This window comes from Drosophila willistoni (genome assembly GCF_018902025.1).
Source record: "Drosophila willistoni isolate 14030-0811.24 chromosome XR unlocalized genomic scaffold, UCI_dwil_1.1 Seg143, whole genome shotgun sequence".
In the NCBI taxonomy this organism is placed as follows: Eukaryota; Metazoa; Arthropoda; class Insecta; order Diptera; family Drosophilidae; genus Drosophila; species Drosophila willistoni.
The window spans coordinates 1,586,152-1,605,879 of NW_025814056.1; the positions used below are offsets into that span (position 1 = coordinate 1,586,152).

The 19,728-nt window shown below is 35.8% G+C and overlaps 1 protein-coding gene across 2 annotated transcripts in view; it reads left to right on the plus strand.

Moving 5' to 3' along the window:
* Nucleotides 1-12,630: 12,630 nt before the first annotated feature.
* Nucleotides 12,631-19,728, plus strand: part of LOC6646480 (zwei Ig domain protein zig-8) — a 43,483-nt gene continuing 36,385 nt past the window's right edge. For both annotated transcript variants that reach the window (XM_002069052.4, XM_023178081.2), the window contains exon 1: nt 12,631-12,807. In XM_002069052.4, the coding sequence (XP_002069088.2) occupies nt 12,768-12,807 (40 nt within the window). In that variant the 5' untranslated portion in view covers nt 12,631-12,767. The remainder of the gene's footprint in view (nt 12,808-19,728) is intronic.

A 19,728-nucleotide genomic window follows, 5' to 3' on the forward strand; every position in this document is an offset into this window, starting at 1 on the left:
TCCGACCCCACAAAGTATATATATTCCTTATTAGTACGTATAAGAAGCGGAGTCGATATAGCCATGTCCGCCGGTGCGTATGCCCTTTACTCAGCCATCTTAAAAGCTATCGGACATATCAAGTATGAAAATCACCCGGATCGGACGATTATATCATATAGTTATAAAAGAAAAAAAGAAGAAGGAGTTAGAGCATCCCTGTAAAATTTTTTATATATAATTAGATCGGTTAAATAGAATACAAGTTACAGTCATATATTTATGATATTTTTAAAAGAAAATTTTCTTAAATGAGTTGGGCTAAAATGATTGTTTGGTGAGAAAAAATATCACTTTATCCTTCGTCTTTTAATCGCTTGGTACTTGGTACTCATTTTCATTATAATATAATTAATTCACCTGCCCAAAAACTATGTGAGCATAATGAGCGAATAAAATGGGATGATAAACAAAGGTGAAACGTTATCTAAATTATACCCGACTTTTGTGCAATGTCTGTGCAGATATGTCTATATGTGGGCATAATAGAAAGTCTCTTGGGTGGGCATTAACGAATCCTCTTTAAGAGCGAGACAAAGGTCGTTTGCTCGGCATATAAATCAACTTGTTTAATTAGCCTACTAATCTTCTGTTGGATAGGCTTTACCTGGCTGTCAAAATAAGACAGTTTCTGATTGAAAGTGTCGCCGACGCGGCTTTCCACAAAAGCGACAACTAATTGCCACATAATCAGTAGCAAGAACAACAACAACATTGGAGCAACAACAAACGGTAACTATTGCTGGCAAAAAGAAAAATATATATGTATACATATATTGTACCAACATTGTGGGCGGCAACAGTCGAGAGGCAGACAGACAGTGCTCTTAGTATGGGCTTTGCGGATTTAAAGCACTTGCTCTTTTTACCAACTCAATTTACGCTAATTACTGCTTTTCGCCTCAGCAGCGATAACTGCTGCTGCTCCTACTGCTTTTACTACTACTGCCACTACTACTACATAGATTCTACAGTTTATACTGTTTCGACTGGCACTGGCACTGGCACTTGGACCATTACCACAGCAGACACCGCACATGGTTGCGGACGGAACTCGGAGCCAGCATCAGCAACGGCAACGGCAATGTCAACGTCAGCGCCCATCGAGCATCTGCAGCAAATTTTCATATGCCATGCAAATTTATATTGTCATTAGCTCTTTTTATGCAAACTTCGCACTTGCCACTCTACGATTTCGTTGAAATTCTCGCCTCAGTTGACCATGGTCCCGAAATCGCCGGAAAACCAAATTCGCCTTAGCTAAAGAGACTTGAAGAGAATAAAATGAAAATGGGTATGCTCATGCGCGCTCTTTGTCTACTCTTCGGAACTGACCTAAAGAATTTCTGCTAGCCAATTGATATTGTCTAAGGTAATTGTTAATTGAATTGTTATATTTTTTGTTATATTTTACTATACTCGCGACTTTAACTGAACAAATTTGTGTATTATCGTAACCCCGAAAACTATTATTAATATTGACAAAAGTTGCAAAATTGATGTTGTATTTCATACAAGTAAAGAACACGAATAATGCTAAACCAAGTGTCTGAGCCTTCCCTTGTCTCCTCTAACAAGGGGAACTTCAAGTATGCGAATCACCGATATGGATGAATTTTGGATATGTTGTAGAATACCCCGTCATTTGAAGCTGTGTGAAATATTTCGGCGTACTATTTTATATTTTCCTAATAAATCGGCTTTAAAGTTATAGCTTTGGTGACTTATAAGTAAAACGCCGAGTGGTCTACAAGCAGCTCGACGGTGTAAGGGATAGAGGTCCTGCCTAAAAATTTTGTGTTTTCATTTTTTGTATGTTTTTTCAATAATTATTTTTGTCTAATACGTTATAGGTCTATTGATGATTTTTGATTGGATTCATTTTGAAGTGAAAACTTCTTTAGAATCGTTGGGAGTGATTTCAGACTCGATGAAACGAAAAACCGACCACTAAACAGAGACACATATAGATCTTATAGTATTTAGCCTGCGAGAGAATGAGATGCAAATATATAAAAAGCATTATAAATAAATAAAAAACATTATTTAAAACTTCGACCAAGCTAGCTGGGAGTCGAACCCCGGCCGCCCGCCACTAACTACAGAACTCGACGGCAATTTACAAAGTGTCGACGTGGCTATTTATATATTTTTTTGTGATACATTTTTATTTACTTTTTATTTATTTACATTTTTTTTTACTTTTTTTTATTTACTTTTTATACCCTTGCAGAGGGTATTGTAAAATTGGTCAGATGTTCGTAACGCACAGAAGGAGGCGTTTACGACCCCATAAAGTATATAAATTCTTGATCAGCATGAGAAGCTGAGTTGATATAGCCATGTCCGCAAAATGTTTTCTTCTAGACCTATATGATATAGTGGTCCGATCCTAAGGATTTTCATACTTTATCTTACCCGGGTAATAAAAAACCCCAAAAAAAGATTTCATCCCGATAGCTCTTAAGACGGCTGAGTAAAACGCATACGCACAGACGGACGGACAGATGGACATGGCTATATCAACTCAGCTTCTCAGGTCGTAAACGCCTCCTTCTGTGCGTTACGAACATCTGACCAATTTTACAATACCCTCTGCAAGGGTATAAAAAGTAAATAAAAATGTATCACAAAATATATAATGAATGAATGCACAGCAACTAGAATCACTGTCTGTTCAGCTCTCTAAAGTGGGAGAAATATGTGCATGCGAAACCAGATTGAGCAATGGAAAAACAGTTTTAATTGTGGCAATTTATATTTCACCCAATCAATCAATAAATAGCACACGGAATTCATTCATGAAAATTTAATAAAGTATACACCAGAAGTATCGCGGATACTTAGAAAAGATTACGATAAAGTTCCAATGATTTTAAGTGGCGATTTTAACGTAAATTTTGCATTGGACACAGCGGTTCCTTTAATTGACTTTCTCAATACAACATTCAGTTTAAAAATGTGTAACAATCGCACGGAATCAACAACACGATCAAAAACAACAATTGACGCGGTATTTCAAAGATATGTTGACAACATCGAAACCAAAGCATTTGTATCATATTTTAGCTATCATAAGCCACTCGTATCATTTGTTGAAATTGAAAACATTGAGGATGAATAATAATAAAATGAAGAAAATAAAATATGACCTTTATAGCAATATTATAATGAACCTATAATTATCCCGCTCCTAATGCTGCTTTCGTCTCATTCTCTCTCAGTTTGTTTTACGGAAGGTTTCACTTCTATCGTGTCTAACCGTTAGACGCCCTCTTTTTTTATGCCTGAGCCTTCCCTTGTCTCCTCTAATTGTAACTCTCTGCTTTAGTCTTACAACTTTAAAATATTGTTTGCAAGACTGTTGATAATTTTCAGAACTATCACAGGTCTGTCATCATATTCATGTTCTGATTCTGAAACGTCAATCGATTAGCTTTGCCAACTGTACAAACTTTATCAGGGTTAAATAATAATATATATTACATATGGAAAAATTTAGCTATCAGGATGCTATTTATTGTTACTATTTGGAGTCTTTTTCGCTTTGTGATCAATGTATGATAATAAATAGCTCTGCTTTCAAAGGCTCTGCTTTAGTTGGCTAGCGTTAGCGTTTCGTTGGGGAAGTCAATTTTGAGGGGAACGTGTTTTCTTTCAACCTATTAAATTCTTAATGGTGTCCATCCGTTTGATGGCTGTTTTTTAAAGATACAAGTTTCAATTATTTATCACATATTTATTTATTCTTAAATTAAATCTTTAAGATTTTTTTTTTTAAGGTCATGGGTAAACAAGTTACCACATTGGTCAACATGATATCGGCGGACTGAGTGACCCTTTATCAAAAAAAAGAAACATTTTAATCTGTCTGTATATGAGCTAAGCTAGAAAATTTTAACAAATTCCTTAGGACGTAAAAAACAAAACATTCTTTCTAAAAAATATCCTACTTCAGCTCATAGCCATTTACAAGTCGAACATATACTGAAAGTTTGAAATCGATCAGAAAGCGACATAGCTTTCGAGATATCATGTTGACCAGATGGAAAAAAAAAACTAGTTTAGATAGATAATAGAAAAATCATTTTAACGATAAATTCTATATAGATTTGATTGGTAAAAGAAAACCTTTTCGATTTTTAAGATATTTTACACCTTCGATTTTTATCGAATCCATAATTTTAGCGAGAAAAAACATTTGAACATAAAAGAAAGCAGAATACATATAAGATTTAAAAATTCCAAAAATTGGACTTGTACATTTTTTGGTTCTCCACAGTAAGCTCAGTAAGTAAAAAGAAATATGTTCGACTTCACACGTGGTATGACATTTTTGAGATATTTTTCATGCTACAACATTAACATATTTTTTAAAAATATATTTAACAAATATTCAAACAAATCTAATATTAGCTTTAAACAATTTAATATTTTTATAATATTATTATACTTTATATAATAGCTTCTACAGCACTTGTGACCAACGTTCTGACCATTTTTTAACAACAAAGAAGAAACGTGAATTTTTTATATCAAGTAAATATATATCCTTATTTTTATGTCACATGTCACATGCTACTCTAGCGTCGCCAGGCCTATTCCGTCCCTATTGTACACCTGCTGACAAGACCTTTTATCTATAAGTCAGCGTATTTTTTGTCGGATTTTTGTTGCTAGTGAAAACATTGCGGAGTCAGTCGGCTTTTTTTACAGGAGCGTAGAAAAACTTATAAACAAAACAAAACTAAATACAATATGTTCTGAATGGGGTCAAAAAAGTTTTCCTTAGTATGTCTAATTGATGAAAACTTGTTAAAGAGTAATATTCCAATTCTATTTGGACACATTTTACGACTAAATCGTTTTTCACCTAAAAAAAGATCATTTTATATGGCGTCACATGTGAAAATTAGTGAAACCGCAAAAGATGTTCTTGAATCAATCTTACCTGGCCCCAACAGTTGACAATTTTGATGTCTAGCACTCAAGCATTTCAATTTGTTAGACCTTGAAAGAGTATTGAAGTCTAGCAAAGAGTACGATAGCACGACGGGAAACGAGAGAGAGGCCCGACAGATCCATTGTGCTATGCGGCGAATTCAATTGGCCCCACAAGCCATTGCGAAGCAAAACGAGCTGTGGACCCACTGCCAATACGAAGGCAATGGCAACGAACCCGAATCGTACTCGTGCAGATTGCGAAGGCTCGTCGTCGTCCTATTTGCTTCTGGCTAACTGACTCGCAACCGTCAACTGGCTGTGTGTTGGGCAGGCAAGTGCAAGGCCCAAAATCAGTTTCAGTTTCAACGCGACAACGACGGTGAACGGCAGGCGAGCGCGCAATGCCCCTGATCTGAGAGAAAAATACATAAATAAAACAACCAAAAAAAAAAAAAAACACTAACAAATCTCTAGCCAAAAAGCGCAGCATCGGAACAAAGTTGGTAGCAACAAAAAAGTTGATGAAAATGTAATGCCAAGAACGTGAGACGCGACACACACAGTAGACCGAACACTCTCTACTACCATCATCATCTCCCTCTCCATTGAGTTTATGTTATAACCATTCACATGCCAAGTTAAAGTTGTGACACAAAAAGCTAAAGCCAAAGAAAGAAAGCCAAAAAAAAAAAAAAAAAACAAAACGGAAAAACGAAATTGGTCGTAAATTTTTTGAACGTGTGAAAACGCAGGAAAAGCCTCATTGCCCCATTGCCGGCAGTTGGGAATTGAATGACCTTTGTTCCTGCCGCTCCTGCTCCTGCGAGTTTCTTTTACTCTTGTTGTTGTTGTTGTTATTGTTATTGTTGCTGTTTTTGCTGTTGTTGTTATCGCTGTTTGCTTATGCCAACACGCGAATATTTTATGACATCGTCTCTTCAAATTATATGCGACGATTCTTACCCAATATAACCAATTGTGTGTGTGTGTGTGTGTGTGTGTATTTTTTTGTTCCTTTTTTTTTGTTGTTGTTTGTTGTGCTAAGTGCGTGTTTGCAACTTGTCAGCTGTGGCAGTGGCACGGCCAAAAAGGCGGCAGCAGGCGACAAAAAAATCAAAGAAAAAAACAGTGAAATAAAACAAAAAGAAAGAAATCACACTCAGAAACAAATTATAAAGAGTGTTAAACGCCTCCACACAATGGCCTCGCATCGTCTCGGCATCGTCAACTCGCCCTCTCATTAGCATGTAGCAAATTAAGTTGTTTTATATTTAGCCTCTGGCCAAAAATATAAATTAACAAATTAAAAAGGAAAAAAAAAAAAAACGAAAAACGAACATAAACACACACAAAAAATCAAGGGAAGCGACATATAGGAAAATAGAAAGAAAGAAATAAAACACACACATAAATAGTCTTTGATCTCCTCTGGTAAATGGAATACAACAACTCGGCGCCAAAACAATTTGTGCCACATATTTCGAATGGTAATATTTTGTAATTTAATATTTCAATAGCCTTTGGCGGGTGTGAGAGCTTCTGTTTATGAGTATATGTATGTATGTGTGTGTGTAAAAAATGTGACAAAAATTAATAGAAAACACATAAAAAATTAACACAAAAACATAGAAATCTATGCCAAAGGGGGAGCTTCATACAAGGGGTGTCGACATAAGGGTGAGGACATACATACATAGATACATACATATACACACACATATAACTACATATATAGTATGTAGTTCCTGATGATCGCCAGTGGTTACGCCACACCATCTGCATATCGAAAATCACTAGAAGCGTTTCCATTTAATAAATTTTCTTTCTAAATATGAGAGTTTAGTTTGACTATATTTTTCTCTTTATGGCCTATTTCATATGTTTCTCGTCTATTTAATCAATTAGCGTAACTCTTAATTTATGCATGTTTTTCTATGAAAATTAATTTGTTGGTGGCTGTCTGCCCCTCTGATTGGTTTAAAAGCTAATATCTGAAGTAGACAATTCTAAAATCAGAATCGGACAACTATAAGAATGGTGGCAGACATCTCCCTTTCGGGGGTTTCCTTCTTTGTTTTTTGCACTTATCATTTGTTTTTACCTCTTTAGATTACAAAGAGAAGGGCATAAGTAAACTAATTACTTAGTAAGGAAGATATTTAAGTACCATGCGAGATAATATGTTATTGGGTTTTTTTATAATTATTGTACAAGTTATCCATTGATTAATTAAAAAAAATTTTTTTTTATTCTCTATATGTACATATAGTTATATTGCTCTATTTATTGTAGTCAGATACATATATAAGTAACTGTAATAAGAATTACGTATGTATAAAATGTACAAAGTACATATATACCTTTATGTATACATATATGTATTTAAAAAACACGGGAGTCTAGTATAACCCTAATGTAATCGTTACCCTTTCAACGAATCCTTATCAACGAAACGATTTCATTTTTTTTAATCATATTCCTTCGATATATTTCTACTAGAAACTCATTAAGTTGTAATTTTGCCCGTTTTGATTTTGTTTTTAATTTTATAAAATTCGACCAATGTTCCAAGGATTTTCGCTAGTATTGTTACAGTTTTGGTCTATACTTTGCGCAAGCACGTTATTTTTCCAAAATTCTTTTTTCGAATTAACTCTTATAATTTTTTGTCGTTTTTAGAAAATTTGATATGTTGTTCGGGACTAAAAAAGTTTTACACAAAGCTTGTCAAGTGGGTCGCCAAAATGTGACAATAAGGCTTGTCGATCATTATTCATATAAAAATTTCCGTTTACAATTTCAAAACCATGTTTAATTCAAAACAATGCAAAATCGAGAACAGTCCCAATAACTCTGTCAAAAATAAGCCTCCTGCAAAATACCTTCAGTATCACATTATCTGTCATCACCAGTTCACATATTTTCCGATTTTCTATTCTATTATTTGTCATTGTTCCCTACTTATTTACCTATTGCCTTCTTTGCATTGTATCACTTTATTGTGTACTTTCTTATTCCCCGTCGCCGTTTTTTTTTTAGCTTTTAGCTTATAAGTAATACATTTAATTTTATTTTGGCAATTATCTATCAAAAGGTGGTTTATTATTAAACTTTTAAGATTTATTTTAAGATAAGTTATAAATAAATCGATTTAAGATATGAATAGATTAAGTAAGTTGCCTAGGCATGTCTGTTTTTTAAGGCATTAGTATGGATATATCACAATTTTGAAATAATGGTAAGAACTTAATTGCTTAATGGTTAATTTTCTGAAAGGATTCGATAAAAGTCGTTCTGACTCCGTTGAAATATGATTTAATATTTTCATATATGCATACATACATATGTATATGTTATTGCTCATACGACACGTTGTTTCGCAGTTTCACAAAGCAGTAATAAAAGTCACGCAGTTTAACGCAAATCTCCTAGGACAAAAATCCTTTTTCAGAGTAACCAGGCATTTGAAGTAAGTCACCTCACACATCTTGATTGCTCAGAGGATTTTCTATTGTTAGGTATTTATCATAATGCGAATGACATATCGTATAAGTGATATCTGTTGACAAACTTTTCTGGTTGAGTTCCAGAACATTTATCAGTTTGCCCATTTGAGATAAAACAAAAAATTCGCTTTATGTCTAATGTTTGTACATGGGTCACACTCAGACACACATGTGTATTAAGTTTTAAGTGTATTACAATTGTTGTTGATTTTTTGGCATCAACTTTTTCAAAAAACTCTTCATTTTTTCTAGGTATGTAGGTAGGGGGTAAAACTTCAACATGGTTTTGTTTTTTTTTTTTTTTTTTTTGTTTTTTGTTTTCATTTTGGAAAAGCGAAACAACAAACGCGCAGAATGAAACGAATGAGAAGAGCGAACAAACGAAAGAAAGTGCCAAGTGCTTTTCGCTTTTGCTCTTTTATTTTTATCTCGCTCTTGGTTTTTGTTTAAGTTAAAATGCAGGCAAAAGTCAGAAGCAAGTTTTTGGCGCTAGAGAAAACTAAGAGAATTGAGTGGAATCCTTTTTAGTTGGAAGTGAATGTTTTTAGCAGATAAAGTGGCACTACAAAAGTTACATGCTTTTCATTTAGATAATGTTGAAAGCGCCTTGAGCGACTTCAAGCAAGGTTAAATTGCTTTTGTAGAAGACGCACACACACACACATACATACACACACAAATATACTCACATAGTGAAACCCAATCGAATTCAAACCTAAAGCGAAAAACCAAAAGCAATGGCTGGCAATGGTTCAATGCCTGTTGTATCAATAAAATATTCATGAACAATAAACTGTTTCCGCATAAGGGAAAAACAAAGAATAGTAATAGAAACAGATCTCCACCCCGCTCTCCACATGCTCTTGACAAAGCGAATGAGATGAAGAAGAAGACGGAGATGTAGGAGGAGGCAAAGAACAGGGAGCAGGGATAAAAGAGCAGGCGAAGGTGGGACCTAATCATAGATACTAAGCATAATGGCAGGCGTTTGCGTTTGCCAAAGGGGCAAAAGTAGAGCTTAAGCGTTGAGCAACAAAGTGCAGACGTTTACAATTACACACACATATACATACAGACATACCACACACACACATACACGGAGGGTAAAAAAATGTGTTAGGGGGTCTTACTTCAAGCCAAAGCAGCAATTACAAGGCAGCCCAGAAGCCACCACACAACAAAACATACAAAAAGACAGAGAGAAAGTCAGAAAAAGATGGAGAAGGACAGAGAGAGACAGAGACAGAGCACAAAGAAGTTGAGTGCGTTAACACTTTTCAGAGACTTGGCAGAGACGACGACGACCAGGGCGATGTTGCTGACGTTGGCAGGAGTCCTGCTAAGCCCAACTACCTCTCGCATTTCCCCTTTCCCAAGTCTGCTCCTCAATCTGGCCATCCATCTATCCAAGCAAGCTCCAAGCCTCCCCTTCGGCTCTCTAATTCCATTAAGGAAGCAACAGTGACAAGTGAAGGACCCAGGAGGAAGACTTCTGTTCCTGATTGAAGCCAGCAAAACTCTGCCATTCTCGTTGTCACTCTCAGTCAATGTACCTTTGAGTTGAGTTGCCACCTTCTCCATGACTGCTGTTGTCCACTTCCTGTTTGTTAATTAGTTGCCATCTAAAGAAAATTTGCAATTAATTAAATTTTAATTAATTTTACACGCCATGATGAAAATAAACATGAACCAGAACCCCTCTGCACACACACACACACACACACACACACACACATTTATTGAGATATCCCAATTGGCGTGTGAAAAACGACATTGCTTGAACAACTGTTTAACAAATTGTATTTCATGGCAAGTGAAAGTTTTGTACTGAGAAAGTTGTGAGAAAGTTTTGTTCGTTGGAATTTTTCTTTTTGATTGATTTGATGCCAAACGGCCATCAAGTGTGCTGTCCCCCCTGTCTTGTCTCTCCTGCATAAGTAAATGAAAATGTGTATGAAAATAAATAGTTTTAATATGACGGATAGACAGGCCAGTCAGCTAGAACTTTGGCTAAAAAAAACTCCCTAACTCGACTCGATATATGTATGTATATTGTTGTGTCTTGAGGCGTGACCAGGACCTCGATCCCATAAAAAGAAGCAACGCCCTTCTCTCAACAACCACACCAATCCAACCCATACTTCACTTAATTTCATATCATGCCCTACCCCCATCTATTTTTCTCATTTCCGTGGCCATAGAGAGAGAGAGAGAGAGGGAGAGAAGTTCTATTTTTTGGGGAAAAACGAGATTTATTTTTGGGCACAAACCCAACCACACACACACACACACACACACACACACACACACACATGCGTGCCTTATGAATTATGCAGGGATACAGTTTATGTATGGCTTTCAGTTTTGGTTTCAAGTTTATGTATTAACAATTATTAATTATATGGGAAACAATCGACCCGAGGATAAAATTATGTTCTTCCCATCGCTTTTTGAATTTTTAGTTGGTTTTGTTTTTGTAAGTTTCTTTTTTATTTCCAATGGGTATTTCAAGAAAAAAAGGCTCGTTCTATACACAACTTTGAGTGTATATAAATTTCAAGAAATCCTAAAAAAAGGGTCATCATTTATAACCACAAAATACTTATTGATATTTAATTTATAATGAAAAATTACATACGAGAATATTTTTTTTTTGGTATTTACAATCTGAAATGTTTTGCAAAAACTGAACATCACCAAGCTAAAATACTTTATTCACTCTATTTCAGTTTCAACCAACGTCTCCGCTTTTTGCTAAAATCTTTTTCTTCTTACAAATTTGTGAATTCTTTCGTTTGATTTAAACTTGAATTGAGACAATCAGACCTGTTCTTATTTAATGAGTCATCTTCAAATGCATTGTTTTCTAACTTGTTGTTCTCAATTCCAAGTGGAATGTCAATCTTTTTCTTTTCGGAAGCTCGTTTTGAAACATTTTTGTTTCGCCCATAAAAAGGCATTCGAAATTCATATGTGAATCATTTTTAAACTAATTTGAATTTCTAGTTCTGGCAAATGAATTTAGTTTTCAATTTTCACATCGAATTGGTTAATCATTTGTCGGGATTCATAATAAGTGGTAAAAGCCATAATTTTATGACTAATGAATTTACATTAAAATTTGAAATTACTTTTCATTCCACTGACTTAAAGGCAAACAAAGCCAAATTAATTCAAAACATTTAAGGATTGCATAAACTTTATTTAATAAAGCACTTTTAATGAACCGATTGTTTATACGTGCCTATTCACAAGTATTTAATATCACTTTTATAGTTTTTTTTCAATTGTGCTGTATTTTAATTTGAATTCAGCATTAATTTCAGTTGAAACTATTTGCTGAAAATTAAATATCAGCAGTTAATCTCTGTTTATTAGATGAAAATGTTGTAAAAACCCATCAGACTGACAAAATTTAATCAATTAAAGTTGACAAAAAAATTTCAACAGAGACAAGGAGAGAGAGAGTGAGATACAGGGAGAATACCTTAAAAGCTTTAGCTGACACTCAAACCTGTGAGTGTATCTATACATATATATATATATATATATGTATATGTGTACATATGTATATATGCATATTTATATATAAATTTTCGGTAGGTCACTGGGAATCAAATAACACAAAATAAAAAAATTAAAAACGCGTTGAAAAAGGCAGCAACAAACTGACAGAAATGAAAAACAAAAATATTATTCCGGTCGTAGGTTCATCCGAAATGACAACAGCAAAATAAACCAAAGGAGAAACTTTTGCAAAAAAAGAAAAGCGTAGCAAACAACAGCAGCAACAACAAAATAAAATCAGCAACACTAACAGCAACAGCAGCAACATCAATGGCAAACGGCAGCAACAAGGATGAACCCAAAAAGGTTAACAAACGAACGTTAAAGGATTAAATTGTCTGACGTTGGAATTAAGTGTTTTAAATGTCATTGCAAGAGTTTAATTCATGTTGAATGAGTAAAGAGAGCGACAGCAAGAACGTAACAGAGGGAGAGAGAGAGAGAGACAGACAGACAGAGTGTCAGAGAGAGAGAGAGAGAGTGGGGGAGAACAAAACAAATTGCAATCATTCTTGTTGCTGTTGTGTGCTAATAATATTATCCTTTACAGAGACTGCAACAACAACAACACACAAAAAAGTGAAAGTGCAAGAACAACAACAACAACAGAAAAAAACGCAGCGAAAACCAATACCAATAAGTAGAATAACAACGGGAACAACAACAAAAGCCAAAGGCACACACACACACACAAAAGCAAGGGTCATCACAATGCTGACCCTTTGGACAGCGTTGCTCTGCTGCATGACGGGTAAGTAGTACATAGTTCTAGTTCCGCTCCCTGTCCCTGGCTTCTTCCCACCGACCATCCCACTACAATCCATTTCCAGTTAAAGCAGTTTTAAGCGATTATCAGTGGCATGCAGGCATCGAAGACCCCAACACTCACTCACATGGCCAAACTCGCAAACGACCCTGAAAGTTATTATTGTTATTGTTGCTGCTGGCGGGCAACGAGCTTGCTACTGCTGTCCCACGGAGAATGAATCCTTTTAAAAACATTTGTGGCCCGGGCGGCGAAAATCCTGATTTATGCTTGCCTGCTGCGTTGTCCTTGCATTTTGTTCTGTATGCTGGCGACATGGCCAATGCCAACCGCAGCATGAGCAGAACAAGGCAAACAACAAATGCGGTTGCTCCACCCCCACCCCACAGGCCAACCACTCGCCCCTTCATTCACTCTCGACTAGTGTCGCCTAAGGGCATATCGCATAACAGCAACGCAATGCTCTTTCACTCTCTATTGAGAGTGGGGGCCATGTCGTTGCACTTTAAATTTTTTAAGCGTTCTAAAACACACAAGCACACACAAATTGTTCGCTCTCCTCCTCTTCAAACTTCTTCACTCCCATCCACCTTTTTTAACCCTGAACCGCTCCTCCCATGGCTCTACACATAATTATGCATAATTGAAAAGTGTAATTATGCCTCAGTCTTGTTCTGATCTCGACTTTATGAGGCGCAACTGTAAGCTCAATCAAGCGAAGCAACAGAGCCAACAACAAACAACCAGCCAAACGAACCAACCAACCATCCACCCACTCACAATAGGTGGAGCAGAGGGCGTTGGGAGCCACCTCAAGCACAATGTTTATGGCTTGCAAGTCCTTTTAATTGCCGCAGCGGCATGGAGGCAGGCAGAAGCACTAGACGACGGGAAGCTCCTTCAAGGCGCTCGAGGAGACGAAGCAAAGAAAATGCCGTCGTCCCCGATGAGTGAATGAATGACTGACTGAATGAATGGCAGCTATTGCTATAGTCAAAGTGTCCTTGGCTGCTTTTTGTACAATTTTTCATGTTTACAATGAGCACAAGTGAAAGTACAAATGCAAATCGGAACTTGAATTTCTTAAACCTAAAAATTCAATAAACTCATTAATTAAACTAAAGTTCAAGCAAAAAAAAAAAAAGAAAATCAGATAATGAAGTACTTTAAGCCGTGAACAAGAGACACAATTATACAAGTTAACTTTGTCTCAATTTGTTTATAAACTTATCGGACATTTAAAATTAAATTTACAATAGAAACACAAGATAATGAGTGAGATACGGAATGAAAAAAGGGCAGCATAATTAAAGCTCTTAATACTCTTACAATTTATATACATCTCATTACTTGGACGGATTTAGCAAATCAATACTATGTGTTTTAAATAAATGAACATTTTTCGATAAAAAAAAAACCGAAAAAGCTGAAAACTATTTGTAATTTCTACATTTTAGGCGTCCAGACCCACCGGGACTGGCCTCTGGTTCGTCCGTGGAAGTGGTTAACTAAAAGGTTAAGAAAAATAAGAAGAGTAACTACATATCTTAGGCAAGGTTGCTGCAATGTTTTATTTTGTTTTGTTTGCTTCTGTTTGTTAGAGGAAACATTTAATACTTATACCAGGTCACAGCACATCATGTCGGTTTGATGGAGTTTTTCTACTGTTGTGTAATAATCAGCTCTAGTTCTTGAGATCTTGAATTTTGACGAATAACAAAATAATATTAAAGCTTTTTAGCCACTTTTCTATATTTTTTGGGTTGAATGGAGAAAAAATCGTCCTATCTTCCAAAATATCGCTTATTTTTCTAATAGAACTTGAAATCAATTTTTTCTTTTAAATTTTTTGACTTTAGTTTATATTGTCGACGAAATTTATTGTTTTTTATAGAAAATTTTTCGGCAAATGACATATTTTGATTAAATATGATTTACAAAACTATCTAACAAATTGATCTGAAAAACGCTACATTATTACTTATCTTTTCGAAATGAAATTTCGTTTTAAAACAGATGAATTGATTTTAATTTATAAGGCAATGATGAAAATCTTCATTTGGTCATGTGATTTTTAATGATGTACAAAGAAAAACACACATAAAAAGGATCAATAGAGTTTTCATTCTAAGGCCTTATGGCTATGTATGTTTAGATTTCGTTTCTATATATATGCCCTGTGCTGTAGTTTGCCTCGTGTGATAAAGAAGATTTTTACATGGCCATAAAAGCCGCTAGCTCACTATAGAGTATAATTCCTGGTAGAAAATTTACTACAAGTCGTTGAAGTTGCTACTTTTTTGTGCCTACTTTAGAGTCGCGGCTTATCCTTGCGACTATTCACAGTTTTGCGAAGCTCATTTCAATAGCAAAATAAAATTTTCGATTTTGAGTAAAGATTTTGATGTAGTCAATAGTTGGGTATTATGGTGTATTCAAAAGTGAACCCAAATAAACAATCAATAAACCAGCGGCTTCACACACAATCCCACCTCGAGTCCTTTAACCCCGCACACTACTCGCTCCGTCTAAGTGCTGTGTCCTACTACTTATTTTTAACTTTGAGTGTTTCTGTTTCTGTTTTTTTTTTGTTTTTACAAACTCACTTTTGTCGCATATTGTCCTTTTTGCATTGTTTTGCCTTGTGCCCTTCTGTGTGTGCCCCTCTTGCTTGTGTGTGTGTGTGTGTGTGTGTGTCTTGGTGCCATGTGTTTTTATTGCATTAATTTTTATGGTCGCTTACTTTTGTTCATGTTGTATTTCTGTTTTGCTGCTTTTGTTTTACTTTGCGTATGCCCCAAAGTAATAAAGTGAATTGGTTTTCTCAAATAATTTCCATTTTAAATCCAGTCAGCAAATCCGGCACACAGTCAAGCGACATTTTGGGTTTTCCTTTTCGCGTTGCCATTTTCCTTCTGGTTGCTGCTGGTCGGTGGGCCGTTTTGGGGTGGTGGGTGGTCTTCTTGGCTGGGCTTCTTAGCAGAAAGTGGCTTCATTTTCTGGCATAAAATTGTTTATAAAGTTTGCCTGAGATTTGTTGCCTAAAGTGGCAAGTGGCATTTGCAATTGTTATTGTTCTTTCGTTTTTTTTTGTATTATTTTCTACTGTTTTTGTGCTTATCCTCTTCTTCTTCTTCTTGTTCGGCTGCTACTCCTTGCTCTTGTTAGTCTTTGCTATATCTCATTGTGTGCGTGGGTGAGTGTGTGTGTGTTTGTGCGTGTTCTGCCTTTTCTGATTATCCTTCCGCCATTTGTATCGAATGCGGCTTGAGCTGTCACTTGTCAAAGAGGCCTCAAAAATTTAATTGAAATTTAGTGTAAACACAATGACAGCCAGTCGATTATCCTGCTTCTAACACACGCACTCACACAAACACACAATCGATATATACATATTTCCGCGAATAAATCCTTTGGCGCGCAAATCCTGTCAACTTTGGCTTGGCTTTCCAATTTGCCAGCCAGCAAACCAGCATATATAGATTCCGGCTTTTGTGTATGTCAGAAACTTGAAGAGCCAAAGAGCCAACTTCATCCCCTCCCCCACTCGCCACTCCCCGAAAAACACAGCAAACATTTCACACGTGTCACTGAGCAGTAGCTGGCAGCAGCAACAGCAGCAGCAGCAGCAGCAGCAGCAGCAGTGAGTTGTTCCCTGTCAAGATGGTACAAGCATATAGCCTCAGCTCCAGTTACAGTTTCATACTCTTTCTCATACCCCTCATATATTCCCTGGGCCCTGCTCTAGATCCATCTATATACTACTTAACTGAACTGCGCGACTGTCAAGGCAACGAACAACAACAAAGTTGTATCAACATATTGCCCAGAAATCCTTGCTCTCTCACTCGCACCCGAACCGACCGAGAATACAAAAAAAAAAGAAAAAAACACTTCTAAGCAAATTCAAATTGTTTACCTATTTGCTTTGTGCATATGGAAATGAAATGGCAAACATGAAAACTGCCAACTGAAGAAAAGGAAAGAAAAATTACGTTGACATACCGAAAATACCGAAATGTAAATGTGCAAAGCAAAGCAAAGAAACGCAACTCACAAAATAAACAGATGCCATCAGCGATTTGCCTGCCGATTTGCACAGCCTCTTCCCTCCCCCCTCCCGCCTCTTCGCCCTTCACTCAGTGAAGGTTTCGTATAGCTTTGTCTAGCAGTGTCCTTTCCCTTGCAATGATTGATGGAGCGTTTCAAGTTGCTGGTGGAGCAACAGTTAAATGCAATGATTTGTTGCCACGAGCCATTGCAAGTCAGCCACACGATATTCTCTTCCATAGCTCCACTTTACTCTTCTTTCTTTCCTTCTTTTCTCCTTTCGCGTTGCCTGTAATTGCTAACCACAAATTGCTTGAATCGTATCAATTAAAATTCTTTTTTTATAATAAGCTGGCAGTTCTTTTTTCTCTCTTTTTTCTTATGTAATTTATCTATTCAGCAATTAGCTAATGAACTTGGCAACTTAGATAAGTTACCAACATACACACACACACACAGTGACCCATAAAATGTCATTTTAGGATAGGGGAAAAATTTAGTGAAACTATTTTATAGCATTCTTTGTTCATGGAAGATATTCAAATATTTTAAGTTTCGTGCTCAGAGGCAAGCACAGAAATAGTATTCTTGGAAGTAGACTAAAATAATTTGTTATTTCTATTTTTGGAAAATGTTTCCAAATAAATTTCTTTTCTATAGGCCATAGACAAAACAAATGCTTATAACACAAGTCATTAATTATTTTCTTGAGTTATTGTTTGACTTTGTTTTAATTTTGAATATTAAGTAAGAGAGCAAAGCAAGTAAAAAAGTAATTAGATAACACCAAATATTGTGATCGTTACCAAATGAAAGTGATGCGGGTAAGATTTTATCGCCTTAATAAAGCATTAATCAATCAACAATATCTCGCAAGTCCCTGAAAAATAAAAGCCTAATGTCGTTGTAAAGGACATCCCGGCTATTTTAGCGGATAGCGATAAAGCATGGCTACTTGATGTCAAAGTTTAAATGTTATATTTGTATGAAAGACACATAAAGTTTGTGAAGTAAATATATTCATATTCTAATATGTACATCATATAAGTTTTTTATTTCTAGCAAAAATCGCATTAATCAATCCATTTTCTTGTTAAATGTAACACCAACATTGCACATTTCGGTGCAGATTTAGTTTAAAGTATCCAAAATTAAATATTAAGTTCATAATATAAAGGGAATGCATTATTTAAAACCCCTTTTAATTTTTAAAGGTACACCCTTATGTACATACATACATATTTTTGAGTAAAAAATCTTTGCATTTAATACTTTTTTGACTTTTATTATTCTTCCTTTATTCGTTTTTATTTATTGCCACAAATTGTCCCATGACAACTAACTATCCTATGACTCGAACTATTTTGACGTACACAATTAGAAAGAAAATCGAATCGAAGAGTGTTCAATTCTCATAGGTCTTGGTAAATAAATCCTGCAAGATTAAAGTCTATGATTGGAATTGGGCAATATATAGACGATTCTTTGTTAAAAAAGTTTTTTGAAACCACTTTTACTACTTAGAGATTAATTCAGTAAGGAAAAATGCAAATCATCCACTAATTGTAAATCTTGATATTCGGTTTTGGCACTTGATTGAAAGTCAATCGTATACATTTTATCATACTGTTCCCCCCCTTTTGGACTATATTGTTAAAGTCAACAGAATGAAAATAGGACTATATCATGTTACTTCTTCCTGTGCCACAAAGGGGCACAGTTGATATGTGAGAAACTCGTTCAACTATAAAAGATCGCTCGACACCTCGGAATCGGGGCAAGGGGCCTCCTGTGTAAAGGAATTGTAAAGTGGGCTAGAAACAAGAGTCTCCTCCTTTTTTTTTGTTGTCTATTTTGTTGAGGGGAATGTCAGTTCATTTGAATTGTTTTTTCCCCCATTTGCCCTCTTTTGCTTTCTTTGCCAGGCTTTCTGCATGGTTTAGGACAAAGAGGAATGGGAAAGGGTTAGGGGAGCGAGGGGATTGCCTATTTTGGCTGGCAACATTTTCAATTTCCCTGTTCATTTCTTTATTTTGCTTATCAAAAAATAAAAAAAAGGGCGGCGAGGGGAGGGAAAAAAGGGTGGCGAAAGGAAAAAACAGCGCATTGAAATAAATACAAAAAGAAGACATAACAGAGACCAAAAAAAAGGGCATGAACAAATTGTTTACGGATGTGTTTGTGTCCTCCTTCTAATCTTTGTTATTGGTGTTGTTGTTGTTTTTTCCTTATTTTTGTTGTTGTGTTGTAAAACGAAGAAGGAAGAAGATGTATATAAGGGAAAAGTAAAAAGGGAAGAAACCCCGAAACGAAAAAGGATGTAACAAAAATTCATAACAAAGTACATTTCATGGCATTGCGAGCAAGTCCAATGTAAAAGTGTGTGTATGTGTGTGTGTGGCTTGTGTATGTGTGCAAAAAGGAAATTCACTTGACTTTTGGCTATGATTTTCTTTCGTTCTTTCTTTCTTTATTTTTGTTCTGTTGTTTTTTTTTTTTGGTTTTTCATTGTTGTAGGTTCTAGCTTCTGTTGCCGTTATTTATTGTTGTTGTTGTTGTTGTTGTTGGTGCTGTTTTTAGTTCTCCTAAGGTTGCCGCCCGTTCACCCTTCTCTATCCAAGGGCATAAATAAGCTGGGGAGACTAGCTGCAGTTGTCGCCGCTTGGGTGACTTCACTGCAATTTTGTTTGGATGTTGGCCATAGACAAGTCTCTCTTTCTCTCTCTCTGTCTCTGTCTTCCACCACCCTTCCCGCTGGATGTGTGTGTATGTACGTGTGTCACTTATTTATGGCTATTTGTCATAGAAGAAGCCAACATAGGCATACTATATGAGTGGGAAAATGTTGACAAAGCC